Source organism: Mercenaria mercenaria, chromosome 7 (assembly GCF_021730395.1).
Source record: "Mercenaria mercenaria strain notata chromosome 7, MADL_Memer_1, whole genome shotgun sequence".
Classification (NCBI taxonomy): Eukaryota; Metazoa; Mollusca; class Bivalvia; order Venerida; family Veneridae; genus Mercenaria; species Mercenaria mercenaria.
In genome coordinates, this window is record NC_069367.1 from 33,926,639 (window position 1) to 33,947,457 (window position 20,819).

General features: G+C 33.5%; 1 protein-coding gene across 1 annotated transcript; it reads left to right on the plus strand.

The window, feature by feature from the left end:
- Window positions 1-882: 882 nt before the first annotated feature.
- Window positions 883-20,187, plus strand: LOC123554458 (A disintegrin and metalloproteinase with thrombospondin motifs 18-like). The gene is made up of 25 exons (XM_045344627.2): window positions 883-1,283; window positions 2,996-3,088; window positions 3,336-3,381; window positions 4,264-4,418; window positions 4,644-4,730; window positions 5,201-5,310; window positions 5,796-5,927; window positions 6,599-6,715; window positions 7,579-7,655; window positions 8,315-8,388; window positions 8,612-8,722; window positions 9,068-9,243; window positions 9,433-9,493; window positions 9,700-9,850; window positions 10,843-11,027; window positions 11,315-11,432; window positions 11,952-12,041; window positions 14,550-14,707; window positions 15,536-15,605; window positions 15,895-15,986; window positions 16,299-16,377; window positions 16,781-16,878; window positions 17,236-17,314; window positions 18,563-18,680; window positions 19,050-20,187. Exons 2-25 carry the CDS (start codon window positions 3,044-3,046, stop codon window positions 19,123-19,125), a joined length of 2,505 nt encoding a protein of 834 aa, XP_045200562.2. The 5' UTR covers window positions 883-1,283; window positions 2,996-3,043; the 3' UTR covers window positions 19,126-20,187.
- The last annotated feature ends 632 nt before the right edge of the window (window positions 20,188-20,819 follow it).

Sequence of the window (20,819 nt, forward strand, 5' to 3'; positions counted from 1 at the left end):
TAAATCGGTTATCTGATCAAGTATTAAAAATATCTTGGACAGTCTTTTATGTAAAGAAACTATAAACAAATCTTATTCATTGGACAAGCGACAGGGAATCTTACTGCCATTAACGTTTGTAAAAGGCCAGATTTAAATAGCGAAATATTTGTTTAAATCGTGATCTTATCAAATATATTCGCGGCTAATGAAGGATTCCTTCTTTAGGTTTTATGCCCTAAAGGGAGATCCATACATTTCTTATTCGGGCCATAACACCAGTTTTCATCAAGAAAATTTGAAAATTACTTGTACATGTAATACCTCTGTCATTAACCAAAGACTTTCTATTTCGAAACGCTAGCCATATTGAAATGTGTTTTGAGCAAATTGAAGGTCTATTTATGGGGGGAAATCTGATACTTTTAATGAGAAGTGCTTTCGTCATGCACGGTTTATTAACAGAAGTATTTTATTTCGGCAAACATATTATTTCTGACAACAGTTCGGTTTTTTTTTACTTTATTAAGATATGAGTATGGCACGCTCTAGTTTCATATAAAATTAACATTGGCTTTAAAACTGCGCAGATAGAAAACAATGAATAACATGGTGTATAATTTCAATGTAAATAACATTAATAAATATACCCAACCATAAACAAGCCTTTCCGACTTGTTTTGCTGTACTTTTACAGTAATTTGCCATCTCCTCTTTTTCTGTGGTGTTATATTATTAGGAAAACATTATAAACGAAGTTGGATTAGTATCAAATGTGCAAGTTCAAAACAATATACAACATAGATAACAAGATGACAAGACTTAAATTACCCCTTATGGGAAACCGATCCTGCGTGACAATCGGCAGTACAAACACCGAAGAAAATTTACGATTTTCTTTTTTCGTAGATGACTTTATATTTTGTTTTTGTCGTTCGTTTATATATGCCAAGTTTGTAATTAAAATGTCAGCACGTAGCGATGAAAAAAAGGCGCAATTTAAATTAAATGCATTTTACTCAAATAGACGTGAAATAACTTTATTGTACAGCATAAATATTTTATATAAGGTACCCTCAATATGGGTATGGATGAGAACATCTTTTATTATACTTTAATTCTGTAATTTGATGATCGCTTATCAAAAGATCTTTAAGCAGTTTAAGTAACGTATAGAAAATATAATTAAATCTAATGTCATCTTGCAAAATGATTTCATTTCTTTTGAACAAGTGACTCAGTGTCACTGTTCAGTGTGAGGAAGCAAGATCTAAAATCTGCGCAGATCGGAAATAACGAAGAAGGTAAGAATTTAAATCAGCAAGCTGCATATTTAAAGTGAATTAAAATCGTACCGCTAGTGGACAGTAGCTAAATCATTAGATTATATTACAGAAAGAAAAGATATATTTGTTCAGTGGTATTCATTACAGGTTAAACTTACTGTGATACAATGGAATGTTATGTTAAGGATGTTAAAGGAATTTTTAGGGACTTGTTATAATGAAGGAGGAAACGACCATCCACCCCCACTCCCACCCCCAGAAACATTATTTCATTTCTGACGGATTTTACCATGAACGTTAATTGTGTATATTCGCTGGGGTTTAATTGTTTCGCTAATTTCACGACCAGAACGACATACGAATGCAAAATTCTCGTGTTATCTCCAGTAGTACCAATAACTACAAAATGTGAATTCTTTAAAACTTGTCTATTGAAATCGCCAAATAATAGTCGAGGCGAAAATTCTTAAGAGCAATGTATTATTTTACACGTTTTCTACTTTTTTAAGGTCTTCATTCATATTCAGAACTTTTAGATTGAGAAGACGTGTCAAAATTTAGGGCAAATTAATCATAAATCTTTAAACGAAATGCATTCATATAGCACGGTTTATTGACAAAGTCATTTTAGCAAACATGCGTGACATTCCGTGAAAGGTAGAAAGAAAAGTTTAAAATGGTGTAAAAGTTTAACTATGTATCAAAAATATGGGAGTTCTCACATCAAGGAAATTACTGCATCATGTGCTAATCGAATGAATTTAAAACCTCTTTGAAAATGTAATAGATCAAATGAGCCGCACCATGAGAAAACCAACATAGTGGCTTTGCGACCAGCATGGATCCAGACCAGCCTGCGCATCCGCGCAGTCTGGTCAGGATCCATGCTGTTCGCTAACAGTTTCTCTAATTGCAATAGGCTTTGAAAGCGAACAACATGGATCCATGCTGGTCGCAAAGCCACTATGTTGGTTTTCTCATGGTGCGGCTCAAATGGTGAAAGAAACGGAATATTAGTAACCTTTAACTTCTGTTTTTGTCCTAAAAACTGAACTTTTTTGTGGTCACATTTGAGTCAGTCTTAAGCTGTTTGGTTAATAATGTTAAAAGCATTAGCTACTCCCACGTATAATGTTTAAAAATATGGAAAATTCGTATCACCTGCTTCAATATATTCGCTCATAATTAATGCTATATTTCTTTATGTGTACTTTTGAACAACCTTCTCACGCATATCGAACTACATTTTATTTAAAACAACTTTTTGCACCACATAACAAAACTGTTAGTTCAAATAAAGAATAAGGTGTGATATTTAAGTTTCACATTTCTAACATTGTTATCATGCGACCGTAAATTTTCAGTATTAACTTGCTATGTTATATGTAGGGACTATTTTTTTAAAATAGTGTTGTTTGTTTAATTAGTGTGTGTAAAAATGGCGAAAAGTTTTGTGTTTTTTTATAAGCTTCCACAGCTGTAATCTGGGAGTTTTAGCTATTGCTTTCGTATAAAATTGTACTCAATGTTTCTTCTCATAACACTTTTTATTGATAACAGGCAGATTAATTAAATGCCTTTTTGACATTTGGCTGCGTAAAATACATACATCTTATTTAGTGAATGGAGACACACTTGCATAAATTAAACACTTAGGATCTATGAATCATATACATTTGTTAAGAGTTTATATATAACTACAATAACACTTTTTCGTATACACATACCAGGAAGTCAAGATAATGCCTATATGAAGTGAACACGGAATTTGGACACTTATGTTTTTGTGCAAGCTTTATTTGGTATATTTCTTCCTATTAGAGGTAAGTTGATTTAACTTTTGTTATTCATGATTCATTTTTGTATCAGTTTTGTGACGATGTAAACATTAAGTAATCAAAGCACAAAGTATGTAAGTAAATAACTAAAGTTAAGACAGCTAAGGCACTTCGGTAGAACTGGGCCAGCTCGACAGCTTCTTCATAATTAAGTATTAATGTTTAACAAATTTCCCAGTCATGGATGCCTCGGCTATAATTAAAGAATATTGTTTATTCTGTTATTTTTCAGGTATGGGCTATACATAATGTTGTTGACAAACCACACCAACAGGAAGGTAATATTAACAGATAAGCAAATGTAAATAAAGTTTTAAGAAACGGGAACAGTGTAAATATTTCCTGTAAACTGATGCACATTTTATAATTAAACCATCAAAACGCAAAATTTATCGCTTTATCAAAATGTAATTTACTAAAGAAAACCCCATATTGCAGACATTTATTATCTCCAAAACAGTATATTATTCTATCATATATTACGCATCTTAACTTGTACTTTGCGTAAGTATGCATTCTTCCGTTATGTGTAATACATTATGATCTAGCTACTTCGATACTTTTTTTTCAAGTTTTAGTGATAAATGAAAGATAAAGGACGATTTCGCAGAGAAGAAGAATATAGATAATCTAAATGATTGCGTATACGCCTACATCGATAACGACACAGATGAATATAGAAATATACATTTTGATCTAAAAAATTAAGAAAATCTACAAATCTCACGGAACAACTTTTACTTCAACTTTTGCATTGTAACTTCACAACGTTCCATATGGCGTTGTGCTAGTGAAATTGCAAACAGTTGACCACGGTTTAACCTCTGAAAACTCGTGAATTGAAATAAAAAGAAAAGTTGTTGATGTGCAAGCCATGTCATGAGAAAACCAACATAGTGGCTTTGCGACCAGCATGGATCCAGACCAGCCTGCGCATCCGCGCAGTCTGGTCAGGATCCATGCTGTTCGCTAACGGTTTCTCTAATTGCAATAGGCTTTGAAAGCGAGCAGCATGGATCCTGACCAGACTGCGCGGATGCGCAGGCTGGTCTGGATCCGTGCTGGTCGCAAAGCCACTATATTGGTTTTCCCATGGCACGGCTCAAATTCTAACTATTAACGTAACGGACCTGCTTCAATATAAATTGGCTATTTTACAGGTCCAGCAATTACTGGAAGGAAAAGGCGTAATATTGAAACGATCACCATAGAAACGGTTGTGATTTTAGATGAGGACTACATATCGTACTTAAGATCTAATGGGCATAGTACCAATGAATCATTGTATGAATTAGTGGCCCTTAAATGGATGGGGGTAAGTAAGGCATGTGAATGCTGTCTATACTTAAATCATAATGGTGCACATAGAGATGTATAATTGAATGTTCCTATTTAAGCTATACATGTACCTAAACAGATGGTATGCAAATTAAAACTTGATCAATGTATTGTTAAAGAAAAAATGTAAAATTAAATATTCATACAGTTTATGAAAGCTTACACGAATTGTTATGTTTGTGCAATGCTCTGCTATTTTCAGGTACAGGCAGAGTGGGGACGGGTAGATGTGTTTGGTTGTGATATTAGGATAGCAATAAAAGAAATCGTTTTATGGGAAAGGAATCCGGTTTGTGTACTCAAATATACTAAATAATATATTAGTTAAAGTTGATAAAGACATTCTCGTGTACTCCTTTTGGTTACTTTGATTGAATATGTGAAGCGTAGATGTGAACGGGTCCAAACATTTTATGCAATAATCTCGACTTTTTACTCTATGAAAAACATGTTAGAAAACATATGGCTAACGGTTTACTGACAATTTCGTATTGTTTCAAATGAATATACTTAATGTCATTGTTACCAAGACAATAATTTAAATGAGAGTTTGTGACGTCATTATTCTTTATTGTAATTACGACTCGAAAATTTACTTAGAGGTTTTTATGATGTCAAATTATTTCAGTTCATGTTGTAATTAAAACAATAACTTTACTAAAAAATCATGATGCGTTATTTTTGCTAGGACATTTTATCTGAGTTTGCGATGTAGTGTCATTGTAATATTACTGCTTTATGAACTTTCCTTTCCATTAGACATGGTATGTACCATCCACTGTGTTAGACACAACATTATACCGTATATGTTCTAAAGCTAAATCCAGGGGATTATGGAAAGATTATGACTACATTCATTTATTCACTGGGTACGTTTTAATTTTATTGCATGTATGCAAAATTGTAAGAAAGGCAAACAAGGCTGCTTATAACTTAAATCTTAAATTTTGTTGACCTCCACATACACTTAAATTCCATTTAAAAGGGCTATGCCTCCAAAAATAAAACATGAAATGATTCTTTAAACATTCAGTGTTACTTAAGTCGGGGGCACTTGGAATAAAAAAGATCATGCTCAAATGATATGGATATATTATCATTTAAAACATAAGCAAAAATCAAATGCCTTCTACTTCTACAAGAAATTGTTGCTGTTGACTAATCAGGATGATTATTTTTTTGTACAATTAATATTTTACTGACTACATGACTGTTCTTATGAATGAATACAAAATAACTTTGTTTGTATTTTTTATGTTGGACAAATGAAAGTGCTCTCTTTTCTTAAGGGATTTGATATACACCAGGAGTCTTACCTGTAAAAAGGTTTTATGTTTGCATTTTTGTGCTATAGAAAGAAGAATACAGAGGGCTATTCCGGAAAGGCGAACACAGGGGAGATGTGTGTGAACGGTGAAAAATGTGCAGTTTCTGCTATTACACGTGTAGTGGAGTATGTTGTCACTGCACATGAACTTGGGCATAGGTAAACCATTTATAATTCAAGCCTTTCATACCGCCATTTCTTATGTACGTTTTAGTCGAGGTATAAAGTCACACATACAAAAATGTAGATCATCGTTTGAAATGGTAGTAAAAGACCGGAAGTTGCCCCGCCAGGCATAATTTCAGGCATTGACGGGTACCAGGGTAGAACCGCTGAGCTTCCGCAAGTCCGCTTGATGGCTTCCACCCATGTAAGAGTTCTATACTCAAAGTAGGTTTTCTAAAACGCACAGCTGAGGGTCCAGGGACACAACTTATCTGGCCTAAGTTAATCATCTGATAAGTTTTATACTTCTTTACTTTACTATAGGTTATAATATTAATCTAGGATACTGGCATTAACTTTTATGAGAGAGTTGATAAATGTTTTAGACAGCTTTCAAAGTTTTGATTGTATTCATGTTAATTTTTGTGGCGCATGCAAGAAATGGCAATCTAGCAGTAGAAAATAAATTCATCCGCACACTCTGCATGTTATCAAAAACATTTTTATTTCTAAATTAAATGACCTACATCAGTAAATGTCGCATTTTATATCTTAATATTTTCAACATACTATGGAATTTTTGTTAAATAAAATTAATTTATCCTATCTCCTTTAAAATTACTTAATAAGTAAGAATTACAAATTTGCTATTGCTGCCATTGCAGTATGGGAATGGGCCATGATGGTGATGTAGGATGTCCAAGTCCAAATGATGGCATAATGGGAAGTAAGACAATGGGGTGGAGCAGCTGTGGTGTCGCCGCCATGAAAGAACTTTTAAGGTACATATGAATTTTCCTATCAACTGCATTAAAGTACAGTACTTACTGTTATATAAAGTTGAGCCGAAAGATGATCAAATATAAACTGATTACGATGTTTTCAGTTCGTCTTTGACTATTGGTTAATATACTCGTTGTCTTTCTCGAATTATCAGAATAATTTCAGCTGCAGTTTTAGCATAGATATTTTTTTAATGCTTAATATAAACATTTTTCAAACGTTTGGCATTTAAGACACCCACAACGTCGTTTCCTTTTAGTTACATCTACAAGATAAATTTTGAAGAAACGTTTTAAAGCGAAGACAGTCTTGTCCCAGTTAGTGTATTTCTTAAGATCCTTATAAACAACCCAATTTTGTCAAAGCATTTATGAAATCGGTCAACAATATACGTTATAATATAAAGACATGGAAAAGAAACGTCATAAGCGTATAAAATGGCTATCTCCATAGTGCTTCATTTTCTGAATTGCTCAGTATTATTGTTTGAAAAAGAGTTGTGAATATGAGCCGTGCCATGGGAAAACCAACATAGTGGCATTGCGACCAGCATGGATCCAGACCAGCCTGCGCATCTGCGCAGTCTGGTCAGGATCCATGCTGCTCGCTAACGGTTTCTCTAATTGCAATAGGCTTTGAAAGCGAACAGTATGGATCTTGACCAGACTGCGCTGATGCGCAGGCTGATCTGGATCCATGCTGGTCGCAAACCCACTATGTTGGTTTTCTCATGGCGCGGCTCATATATGTTGTTCATTTTCTTCTAGATTTAAAAAACTTACTTGTCGTGGAAGTTAGTTAGCATTATCAGTTACTATTGAAAGTTTCATCTAATGACTCATGTTTTTATTCTAATCTACAGTAAAGCTACAGCAGCCTGTGTTTTTAGAACCGATGTTCCAGCAGGAAATAAAATCAACCTTACGGAGGCATGGCCAGGTGAGTCAGCTCCCAAGTTAACGTTGTTCATATTTATCATTAGTACTTTAAGTAAGGCGCAATCATAATTAATTCGCAACCACAAACGAATAGTTCAGTCTGCGCACAAATGTATGACCTGTACATTAGATTTACAATTTAACATACTGGGCTAAAATAACATGCGACGGGGACATACCACTTGTTTGTATTGTTGCCAGTAACCTCTTGCATTGTATAGTGAATTTCTGATCATCAAAAGGTATTTCAGAAATAAGTAACTTACAATGTTTTTCATAATTGATAGTGTACAGTACTAACTTGTAAATGTAGGAGACGTGATTTTTTTTAAAAAATGATAACGATAGTGACAATTCATTCTCCTAAAACATGAACTGGCATGAGAACATGTTTATAATGTTTATATTTGAGTTTTTTATATTAGAAAACCAGCATAGTGGCTTTGCGACCAGCATGCATCCAGACCAGCCTGCGCATCCGCGCAGTCTGGTCAGGATCCATGCTGTTCGCTTTTAAAGCCTTCTTCAGTTAGAGAAACCGTAAGCGAACAGCATGGATCCTGGCCAGACTGCGCGGATGCGCAGGCTGGTTTGGATCCATGCTGGTCGCAAAGCCACTATGTTGGTTTTCCCATAGCACGGCTCATTTGTTTAAATTAGGAATGGTGTACACAGATGACGAAATTTGTGAATTCCAACATGGCTCTGGATACCGATACAAAACAAATTCACAGGTACAATCTATAACAACTAATTAGAAACTACAATAGGATATCAACAAACGACATATCTAAAATCATATTTCATTTCAGTAAAGTAACAAAGGTAACTTCTAATTCCTATTTTGGGTATTCATATAAAATTGTTCAAATACTCTCCCATTTCACTTCCTTTCTGTAACCTTTCTTTTGTCTTAAAAGTAGTTTTGATAAAAATGACAATATTTTCCGTTCACAGAAGACATGCCCGTTTTACACGTGTGTGAACATGAACCAGACCTCTCCATGGTATGGAGTCAGCTTTAGTCATAACACACCTACTGATGGTAGTTACTGTGGAGACGAAATGGTCAGAATATATTGAGCATTTTTGTTTATTTCCGGTGATATCCAAGCAGTCTATTTCTTTATAAAGTTCTAACAGCTTTGTCAATCTTATTTTTAAACACGATCGCAGCATGCGACCTCAGTATTGGGCTTACTTTTTATACTTGCTGTCCTTGTAACAGTTTATTTATTACGAATTATATGAATTTTTAAAAAATGTTAAATATTGATCTGTTTGTTCTTAGCACGATTTAAATGTTAGTTGCACAATATATGTATCTTCGGTCATACGTGCGTATGTTTAAAAAAATTTGGTGCATGCATATTTCTTTTTGATATCTTAATTTTTTGGTATTTCTCTTATCAGATGTGTTCTTCACGATATGTTGGCAACAAATGTATGAGCTGGAAGGAAACAGGTCTCGACATCTCATTGTTTACCAAAGTGAAAGGAAATTGGTCGCCATGGACATCTATGACAACATGTAGCCGCACGTGTGGTACCGGTGTACGGTACAGACAAAGAACTTGTAACCGTCCAAAGTGAGCGTTTGTTTTTTATTATCTACACTAACACGCACTTGTTTAAAATAGTAAAATAATTCTAACTTAAAGCTTTAAAGAAGAACAATTGTTGCATTATTGCCCTTAACACTGATTGTGAATGTTTCAGATAGTTAACTTTCAATTGTATTCTTCATTCATATGCTGCTGATTATATTCAAATTTTAGGCCACAGAACAGTGCATGGTGTGAGGGAAACGAGTTTGACGCCGAGTTATGCAACTTTGAGGTATTGTAATAATACCATATTAACGAAAATCTTAGTCAGATCCTCATTTAGGAAAACAAAGAGTGTGAACTATTATAAACGTAGAAATATGTGTATGATATATAGATAGTCTTCAACAGTAAAAAATCTCGATCATGTCAAAAGTACACCTGCACTTTTTGAAAGATCTTTCTGCTTTGACAAAATCGCAAATTGTTTTATTGAAGGGTTGTGCAGGTGACAATACTAGCAACTCTGAGCTAATAAAGCAACGGGCTGGCGAGACCTGCACCTACTGGAAGACAAACAATGTATTTGAAACTATCGGAGAGAATTCGACTAATTATCTTAATACAGGGAGGGAATACAGCAATAACAGTAAGACTTAACCCTTAATCTGCTAAATTTCGATAATGAACTCGTCCACCTTTCAATTTGGACAGTACCATTAACTGTTAAAAGGGATGCATACCAAAATAATAGTGACCAGACTGGCGTATCATGATCTTCACTGGTCGCAAAGGCAGAATCAGTCGTGTTCAGCATGAAAAGGGTTAAACAAGACTTCTTCTGCCGTTTAATGATATGCAAAATTAACAATAAGGGCGCAGAGTAAACTAACTCTAGCTTCATTATCAGATAGAGCAGTAAAAACAATTGCAGTCTGAGTGCAATCTTTGGATCCGTCAATTAAATTACTCTAGTACCAACAAATATATTAGTTTCACTATTCAAATATAGGAATAGATATACCTGAGCTACTTGAATGGTAGGTGAACTGAAGTTCATAAAAACAAAAAGCAATGCACTCATTGACCGCTGAAATCAAGTAATACATTGTATAAAGTGGGACTGTGTTTGATTCAGAACATTAGTTTACTTTGATATTAACTGTTTATTCATAGTTTCGGGTCTTCCTCCACCATCAAAGCTGGACAGTCGCCATATGACCTATATTTGTGTCGGTGCGACGTTAAATAAAAAACATTCATAGTTTCTTTATCATCTATCCTAGAAAAAAATATTTCTTTATAAGCGTATTTTTATTATTAATCTGAAGAATAACTTTTACAGTTTGTTTTTGTAAACATCATGTTTGTAAACATTAAAGATTGCGTTTTGTAAACTTAACTCCGGCTTCTATATTTTAATGTTTCTAGTATATGAAAAACGTGAGCTCAAGCTAAAACAAAACATAATCAAAAATTAGAAAAGGTCATTTTGTAAGCAGAGAAATTTTGGTTTGAAAACGTGTAAACACGTATGACCTAGTAATCGAACTGTACCTACCGACACACATAAGTGAAGTGAATAGAGTTACTGCAAAAAAAGATGATAAATGGTGAATTGCTTTTTTGTTTTTGTTACAGATCACGGGCAGTGTGAAGTTAAATGTGACAAGGCTGGTAATTATACAGGTGGAGGAAATAAAAGACATGGTATAATACCTGATGGAACTCCGTGTACATCTAACCAACTGTCGTCATTTGTTGAGAAAAACAATTTACCCAGAAAATCAGGGATGTTTGGAAGATGTGTTCAGGGTTATTGTTATGTAAGTACAGTGTAGTGTTTTTCGTGTATTTAGTTTTGATCTAAAAGTCATCTATGTACTAGTAAATATATAATTGAAACATTTGTTTGTTTTATACGCTTGTATTAAAGATATACAATGAACATGGTGAACGGATTTTTTTGCAACAACAAAGATGAATTCCTATAACGTAAATTTACGGACTAATTTCTTATCTTTTCTTTCCTGCTTAGTTTGTTTTTATATTTGATGGTTAGATCTACATTATAGTTTATTTATGTATCATTTACTGTTTGTGAAACACATAGTTATTTGGTTGTGACAATAAAACCGGAAATACACGGCGTGATGGATGTGGTGTGTGCGGGGGAACTAATACAACATGTAATATAGTAGAAGGAGTTTATGACATCATCGTAGAAAAAGGTAAGGCCATTGACGTATCATCACTATTTGTATTACAGATAAATGCAATGACAAAATTCTCACATGAATATATTATTTTATTATTTTCAATGATGTAATGAAAGATAGCAGCATAAAATAGTTAGATACACTTTAACGTAAAAGAATATCAAATATAATTTAATATTCTTATCAAAAATATATTTCAATTTAGACATATTTGTTCTACGTTGAAGTGTAAGACTTATTAAAATAAATACTGAATATGGTATACACGCATTAAAACATTTTTAAACAGCACGATATGACTCATTTAGTATAAACTGCTTAGTACCATATTTACGTCTTTGGTAAGACGCGGCCGGGGATTGAACCCACGACCACCCGCACTCAAAGCGGACGCTCTACCACTAGGCTACCGAGGCGGTAAACTGGAAAGTAAATTGTTAAAGTATCTTTACATAAAACAAGCAGATAAATGATTTCAAAATGGGTTTCCGCACAAAATGTAAATAAAATATTTGTTTGTTATTTATTCAGGTCAACGTGGAATAATAGCTGTAGTGCCCACCAATGCCTCTCTAATCCAGTTTCACTTTGTGTATGGAGATATGAAAAGCCATTTTCTAGGTGATTATTGTTTGCTTTAAATTATATATTTTCGAACTTAATTATATTTTTTATTGTTATGCCTTATTTCTTTAATTCAAAACTTATTTTTAAGAGCTTGCATGTGTTCTATTCGTTTTGAAAGATTTCTTCGAATCGGAAGAATACAAACGAAAGTTGGCAGCTGCTAACTCGGCTTTTATAATATTTTATTAAAGAAAAACGTTCTTCTTTTTTTTTATTAGCTCACCTGTCACAAAGTGACAAGGTGAGCTTTTGTGATCGCGCTGCGTCCGTCGTCCGTGCGTCCGTAAACTTTTGCTTGTGACCACTCTAGAGGTCACATTTTTAATGGGATGTTTATGAAAGTTGGTCAGAATGTTCACCTTGATGATATGTAGGTCAAGTTCGAAACTGGGTCACGTGCCTTTAAAAACTAGGTCAGTAGGTCTAAAAATAGAAAAACCTTGTGACCTCTCTAGAGGCCATATTTTTCACAAGATCTTCATGAAAGTTGGTCTGAATGTTCACCTTAACGATATGTAAATCAAGTTTGAAACTGGGTCACGTGCCCTTAAAAACTAGGTCAGTAGGTCAAATAATAGAATTCCTTGTGACCTCTCTGGAGGTCGTATTTTTCATGGGATCTGCATGAAAATTGGTCAGAATGTTCATCTTGATGATATCTAGGTCAAGTTTGAAACTGGGTTACGTCCGGTCCAAAACTAGATCAGTAGGTCAAATAATAGAAAAACCTTGTGACCTCTGTAGAGGCCGTAGTTTTCATTGGATCTGCATGAAAATTGATCAGAATGTTTATCTTGATGATATCTAGGTCAAGTTTGAAACCGGGTCAACTGCGATCAAAAACTAGGTCAGTAGGTCAAATAATAGAAAATCCTTGTGACCTCTCTAGAGGACATATTTTTCATGGGATCTGCATGAAAATTGGTCAGAATGTTCATCTTGGTGATATTTAGGTCAAATTTGAAACTGGGTCACGTCCAATTTAAAACTAGGTCAGTAGGTCAAATAATAGAAAAACCTTGTGACCTCTGTAGAGGCCATATTTTTCATAGGATCTGCATGAAAATTGGTCAGAATGTTTACCATGATGATATCTAGATCAAGTTTGAAACTGGGTCAACTGCGGTCCAAAACTAGGTCAGTCGGTCTAAAAAAAGAAAATTCTTCTGACCTCCCTGGAGGTCATATTTTTCATGGGATCTATATGAAAATTGGTCAGAATGTTCATCTTGATGATATGTAGGTCAAGTTCGAAACTGGGTCACGTGCGGTCAAAAACTAGGTCAGTAAGTCAAATAATAGAAAAACTTTGTGACCTCTGTAGAGGCCATTTTTTTCAGGGATCTGCATGAAAATTGGTCAGAATGTTCATCTTGATAATATCTAGGTCATATTGGAAACTGGGTTGCATGTGGTCAAAAACTAGGTCAGTAGGTCAAATAATAGAAAAACCTTGTGACCACTCTAGAGGCCATAGTTTTCATGGGATCTGCATGAAAGTTGGTCTGAATGTTTATCTTGATGATATCTAGGTCAAGCTTGAAACCGGGTCAACTGCGGTCAAAAACTAGGTCACTAGGTCTCGACATAGAAAGACCTTTTGACCTCTCTAGAGGCCATATTTTTCAATGGATCTTCATGAAAATTGGTCAGAATTTTTATCTTGATGATATCTAGGTCAAGTTCAGAAGTAGTTCACATGAGCTCAAAAACTAGGTCACTATGTAAAATAATAGAAAAAAACGACGTCATACTCAGTTCATGTGGGGGCAGGTGAGCGATTCAGGACCATCATGGGCCTCTTGTTTATTCTACTATCTTGATATATGTGTATCCCTTTTGCAAGTCTTTTAAGACCTGCAAATCTTGAGTTTCGCTTTCGTTTTAAGGTTCGAAAAAGTTTTGGTAATAATCTGTGTGTTTATCTTGGAATTTACTTAAATACTCTCTGGAATAATCCCGCATCTCTTCATCCTGTAAATCTTGTTTTTCGTCTACATTCGCTCAAGATTTGCTGATATGTATGCAGATTAATAGCGTAATATATTCGTTGATTTTGTTTTAAATACATATATATTAAACGAGTAACTTCTGTTGATGAACTCAAGGACACCCGTTACGGTGAATGAAAGTATTTTGTGGTTGCCCATGCTTCGTCTTCATCTCACTTTTTGACTATTCTTATAAGTCAAACACTTGGTACAAGGTTTCTCGAGTGAGGAATCAATATTTTCGTTTCCTAGTGAGCGGTATTATGCCCTTTGAAATTAAAATGAAATTTGTACAAATGTTCGAAATGTCGATATTGCTTTTTTTGCGTTGGATGTATGTATTAGGTAAATAATTGTATATGTGTTGTACTCTTCACTATTGGAAGAATAAAAGTATCTATCATAAAACATCTTTTAAAAGAATAGTTATAAACTACAATGAAATATTGTATTGAGTTTGGCAAAGCCACCAAATATTTATTGTCAAAATTGCTTGATTTCTTTTTGTCAGAACTGCATACATCGGATACGAACAAAGGCGTGGTTACATTTAGGGCTTTAGACACAACAAAAGACCCTGTTAAATTCGCGGGTACTGAATGGTACCTTTTATGGTACAAACAATATCTGTATGCACAGGGACCGATAGATGAGGAAGTCGTTATAAAGGTAAATTTTTACTGTCACACTGGTTAAAAATGAGAAGAAACCTATGTTTAAAGATACTAGAATTGTTTGTCACATATTTCCGTCATTTTGAAATTATCAAAGTTGATTACATTTCAGCAGAGAATGTATATACATTGCTTCTTGTTTACATATGTCGATTCTCTGATACAAGGAGAACCATAGTAAATATGATAAAATTTGATGTATTCATTTTGATTCTTCTGGTACCGCTTTCCATATTTTATAACTTAACTGGAATTACTATATTACTAACAGTCTGATTCCGTTTGCTCGTTTTGTTGTCTTAATCAGAAATTGTATCGTGTAGCTAGTTAAATTCGAATAAAACCCATATTTGAATTGATACACGTTTCTTTTATGTTTTGAGAATTCCCTAGAAAAAAAATACAATATTACAGAATACTAATGATAATTTTAAGCCAATTCCTGCGAAAGACAAATAAACGTCAGAAAATGAATTTTCTATCATGTAAAGCGTCTTCACGTAATGCCTGAATGGTCTCTTCTAAAACAGTTTTTGTAAATTTCCTGCTGGGGTTTAAGATACTTAGATTTCCAAAAACTGTAAAAGAAAATTCATGTCCTGTAATTTCTACGGTAAAAGTTTTATACTTAGAATTCTTGCGTAATTTTGCATTTTAATAGAAAAAGACCAAAGATCAACTCGATCTAAAATGTGGGTTTTTAAGATTTTTGTCACAAGGCAATATATCTATATCATATATCTGGGAATATTAACTCGCTCGCTCTCCAATTCTCTCTTCCATTGACTGATCAAATTGGCTTAATGTATTTGCATATTTACAGCTATACAATTATGGTGGAAACAATAATACCGGTGTCGATTTTGCATATTCCATACCACTACCGATACACGGTAAGCCTAATATGAAGTTTTATAGGACATTTCTAAGACCTGCTTTTCTGTAATAAAATAATTTCATTTATTTGTTTCAGAAAACCATAAAACTAGGCATTAAATTTATTTTATATAAATGCGGTCTTAATTGTTTCCAGCCTTAACAAGTTTGTTACCATAGATACTTCTAAATTTTAATCAAACATTGACAATGCGGATTACATTATTTACACCTGAAAATGTGTTGTTATGTATTTTGCTTAAGAAAAACCAATAATAATATAAACATTTTTCGTGTCCATGATAGTTAGCACAACCACTGCGAATGTAACGTCATTTTCAACGACTACAATGTCTTCGACGAAATCTTCAATATCAACTTCCATTCAAACAACAGAAGTAGGTATTACATTCACATGCACGTTTACCACATTTTTTGTTTTAGTTAACTGTTCATTATGTGTTGTAATTTACCTATAAACTATATAAGCTATTAGTACAATGTACAAGTTGTAATCTTCCTTTACTCACAATATTTGTGAAAACACTAAATATAGCAAACGACGATGACACAAATATTAAAATTAAATCAGTGTTTTGGGAAACGTAATTTAATTACTTTTCCTTTTTCGACAAAAAGTGTTTCGCAAAACCTTTTAGAGGACTAAATATTTACAAAATCAATGTATTAAAGACAATTCGTATTTACAGCAAATGAGCTCAACAACATCTACAGGAATAACAGATACGTCAACGTTATCAAATGTAACATATGAAACCAGTACCACAAGTAAGTCAAGGGGTTACTGCAATACTTCCAGAAATTCAGCTTTGAATGGCGATATATGACCATTTTGTGTCGATTCGCCGTAAAACCCAACTCACTCACTCACTCACTTGAATGTAATCCATGATCTGAAAGGGTTAGAAGATATAACAACATGGGGTACATGACGACAATACCAATGCCTTAAACGGAATAAATAATTAGAATTCAAAAGTGACTTTTATAAATATGAAATGGAATTTCACAATTTCATCTGACATAAAAAGTGATTGAATATTAATATATATTCTCTTGTTGGTTAATCAATAGACAATAAGGATTACATTATCTACACTTGAAAATGCATTTTTATGTATTTGCTTAAAACAACAATAATAGTATCAACATTTTTTCGTGTTCTTTATAGTTAACAATAGCACAACCACTGCGAATGTAACGTCATTTTCAACGACTGCAATGTCTTCGACGAAATCTTCAATATCAACTTCCATTCAAACAACAGAAGTAAGTTTTACATTCACGTGCACATTTACCGCGTTTCTATATTGAAGGTAACTGTTCATTATGTTTTGTAATTTACCTATAAGCTATATAAGCTATTAGTACAATGTACTAGGCTAAAACCAAAAATAAATATTTGTAAAAGCCATGTACAATGTTAATTCACAATCTTAAAATCGTTTCTGGCGTTTTACCCATTTCTAATCATTGTTGTCATCTCGAAATCAGTATTTTGGGAAATGTAATAATTATATTTCATTTTTCAACAAAAAGTATTTTAGCAAACACTTTTATAGGACTACATATTTACACAATCAATGTTAATGCATTCCTTTTAAAAAAGACAATTCGTCTTTACAGCAAATAAATTCAACAACAGCTACACGAATAACGGATGCGTCAACAAAATCAAATGTAACATATCAAACCAGTACCACAAGTAAGTCAAAGGTTTACTGCAATATGTCCAGTAATTAAGCTTTTATCAATGGTACAGTAGGATTTAGTAATCTGGAACAGTACGGTATTCCCGTAAGTTTTCGTATCAGGAGACAGAAATAATATGCAATCGTAGATTGTAGACTCTTCGTCACTGTTATGAGGTTTGTTTCCTGCCTTGACTTGTTTAGAAGCCAGCTTGTGTTAAAACTCAATTTCATGCACCAGTAAACTTTTAGTTAAATAGATAGCATCTAGAAAGACAAGTCTTGTATTATGATGAAGACAATAGACCCTTAAACTGAAAATGGACAACATATTCTACACTAAGATCTGTTGTAGATATCTCTGATCTTTTGACTTCCCAAATGACCTGATATATCAGGATTAAACAGTTCATTGGTTTGTGTAGGGTTTGGTTCTGAATAGTTATTTCCACATTGACCTGATATATCAAAATCAAACAGTTCATGGGTTTGTGTAATATGCGGTTCAGAATAATTACTTCCCACATGATCTCATAGATCAGGATCAAACAAATCATAGATTTATTTAGAAGGTGGTTCAGAATAATTACTTCCCAAATGATCTAATAGATCAGGATCAAACACATCATAGGTTTATTTAGTAGGCGGTTCAAACCAATAACATCTGTTTAAATGTACCTCGGAGCCAAAGAACGCAATCAGACAAAATAATAGCAGACACGATTTTGACAGTCTGTTCACAAGAGATAATGAGTTGAGCAACACCCCTCACTCCCTTAACGCCGGTTTACGCGGAATTCTATGTACTCCATAATCTCAAAGGATTAGAAAATAATAGAACATTGAGTACAATGCCTTAAATGGAATAAATAAATTGAATTGATAAATGACTATTATAATTAGGAAACTTTATTTTGCATGTCATCTGACTTTAAGACTGATCAAATATTAGCATATATTTTCTTATGGATTAATCAACAGACATATACAGAAAAACAAAACAGTTCTGGTATAGTGTGACAATTATAATGATTAAATTAGGTATGGAACAGAAGGAATCTGCAGAGTCAATGTTTCAGTTAAAACTCATAAACCGTCACTATCAGAACGTCTTTTCTTTCAAAATGTATTCAAATTGTGTATATGTCAAAATTTAAATTAAAGTTAACATAGTAAACGAAGGAAACAAAATGCATAAATCCATTCGTGTATCGATGTAACTGTGTCGATATTCACATGTTATTATACACTTTTACTTACAGGAATGGGGACAACTGAGAGCACTACAGGTAAACGTGTGGGCATCATACTAGGTACTATTACTGGAGCTTTAGTTTTTGTCCTTGTTGTTATGCTGGTGATGGTTATCATATATAGAAGGTAATGTAAAATTTGATAATCAAATAGATTTTTGAAGTATTTTTGTTTGATTCTAAGTCAAATAGACACAATTTTAGGTAATCTAGGGACACTCCAAATGTTGATGGTGGTAGAAGACTTCATGAGCCCTCGTACAGATACGGGTGTGCATGTGGATAAAACCATCTTCATGCTCAATGCATCTTCAATGCATTCAGAACGTACGTTAATTGTATAACTTTAAACCATTTTCTAAGCAGTACCAATGTATGAGAAATACCTGCTTGATTATATTCAACAGTTACTTATTTCTAATGTCATTCTAAGTTTATTTTTAGTAAGGATAAAAGAAAAATCGCATATCAAGATTACCACTTATACCTTTTTCAGAAGAGGCTCCTCGAAAACACTTTACATGACTGCGAAATGGCAGACTAAAAGAACTTCTGAAGATCTATGGCACTAACAGGCCCACCTGACAAGCACAGAGAAAAATTTATGGAAAAAACACAGTCTATAATAGCTGACACTTGAAAAGAAGCAGGCAATATTTCGATGATATGGCGTCCGTCCTGTAAATTCTCGTTGTCGTCCTAGTGTGTCAGTAAAAATTAGACGATATTTTCATAAAACATTACACTACATATGCTAATGTGCGATGTGTACTGCAATAAAATCTTTCTTTAGAAGCAGTCTTATCGGGAGAAAGTGTGCACAGGAAGCTAGCGGACGAAATACTACAACTGTTGTTTTCATATATTGTGTCATCAACCAAACATTGCAAAATGTTTCGATCTAAATGTTTTCGGATGTACAAAACTACCGGTAACCTACAAGATGCCACGTTTCACATTACAAACCACATTTTATTTTTCTGTGATGCATGCAGATATACTAATTATAGTCGACTGTGCCGCCATAAAAGATACGTAAAATATCTCCTTGCAGCTGTTAGCACAAAACATACAGATATACAAACTGAAGTGCACTGATCAAAACAGATATAATTTTACTCTTACGTATGTTGATATACGTTTACAAGCCAAAGCTTAGATGAAATGGCTTCAGGATTTCAATGCTAATTGTTTTTTATCTAACATTTTCAGATATAATTATATGTATCAAGTATGTTAAGCTATCTGTGACCATTCCCAAAATTATGCTTACATTTGCTCAGATTTTTATTTTAAGTTGTTTATTATGGTTACCAAAAATAAAGAATTCAACCATTCTCTGTACTATCGATATCATTGCACTATGAGTCACATATTTTCCTGCTGTGTGCCATATTCTGACAAAAGCAGGGTAAAGTTCCAAATACTTAACGATAGAGCTTATAGAGTAATCATATAACGGGGTAGGAAAAGTGGTGCTTTTTGAAGGTAAAAAATAGATATTTATATGTTTTACCTATATATGTGTGTAAATGTCTGTATATATTAATTGTTACAACGAATTTCCATAACCTGAACCCACCTTCACTTTGTGTCATTAAATTGTATCGCCAATAAAATGAGAAAAAAATGCACTTTCATTTTTCGTGTGAATATTTTCTAAGATATCAATCATATATGAATAAAACTACTGATAGAAACGAAAACGCATTTTAAACTACGTTTGTCTAAGTTTATTTAAATATTATATACTTATGTTTAAAATTCAAAGAAGTTTAAATAAAACAAGAGAACTGAGATAGCTTAAACACATCCCAAATTTTATATAAAGAAAGTTGAAGCCTTACAACAGTTTCAAGGTGCAAAACAGAATCTTAATTAGCGCATCACGAAAACCATTGTATCCTTTGGCCCCCACTTTAATCTTTTTTTTTTTTTTTGTTTTTGTTAAGTATAATGTCATTACGCGTGGATTGGTTCGAAATCTAAGTATACCTGTTAGAATAGTTATTTTTTTAAAAACAATTTGGTCTTACCATTTTTAGCATCCGAGTTTCAATTCTATATATTTACTTTGCTTTCTGTAAGCATAAACACATTTGCGTAATTCTTAAATTAACAACAAAAATTATAAGCAATATGTATAACCTGTCTGCATTTATTTTTAAACACAGTTCTGTAGTTACAGTTTAGATGAAGCTATATACAGCTGATGTTTACCATTTTCCATAAATCTTGTGCCCGGTACGTCACTTCGTCATATGAA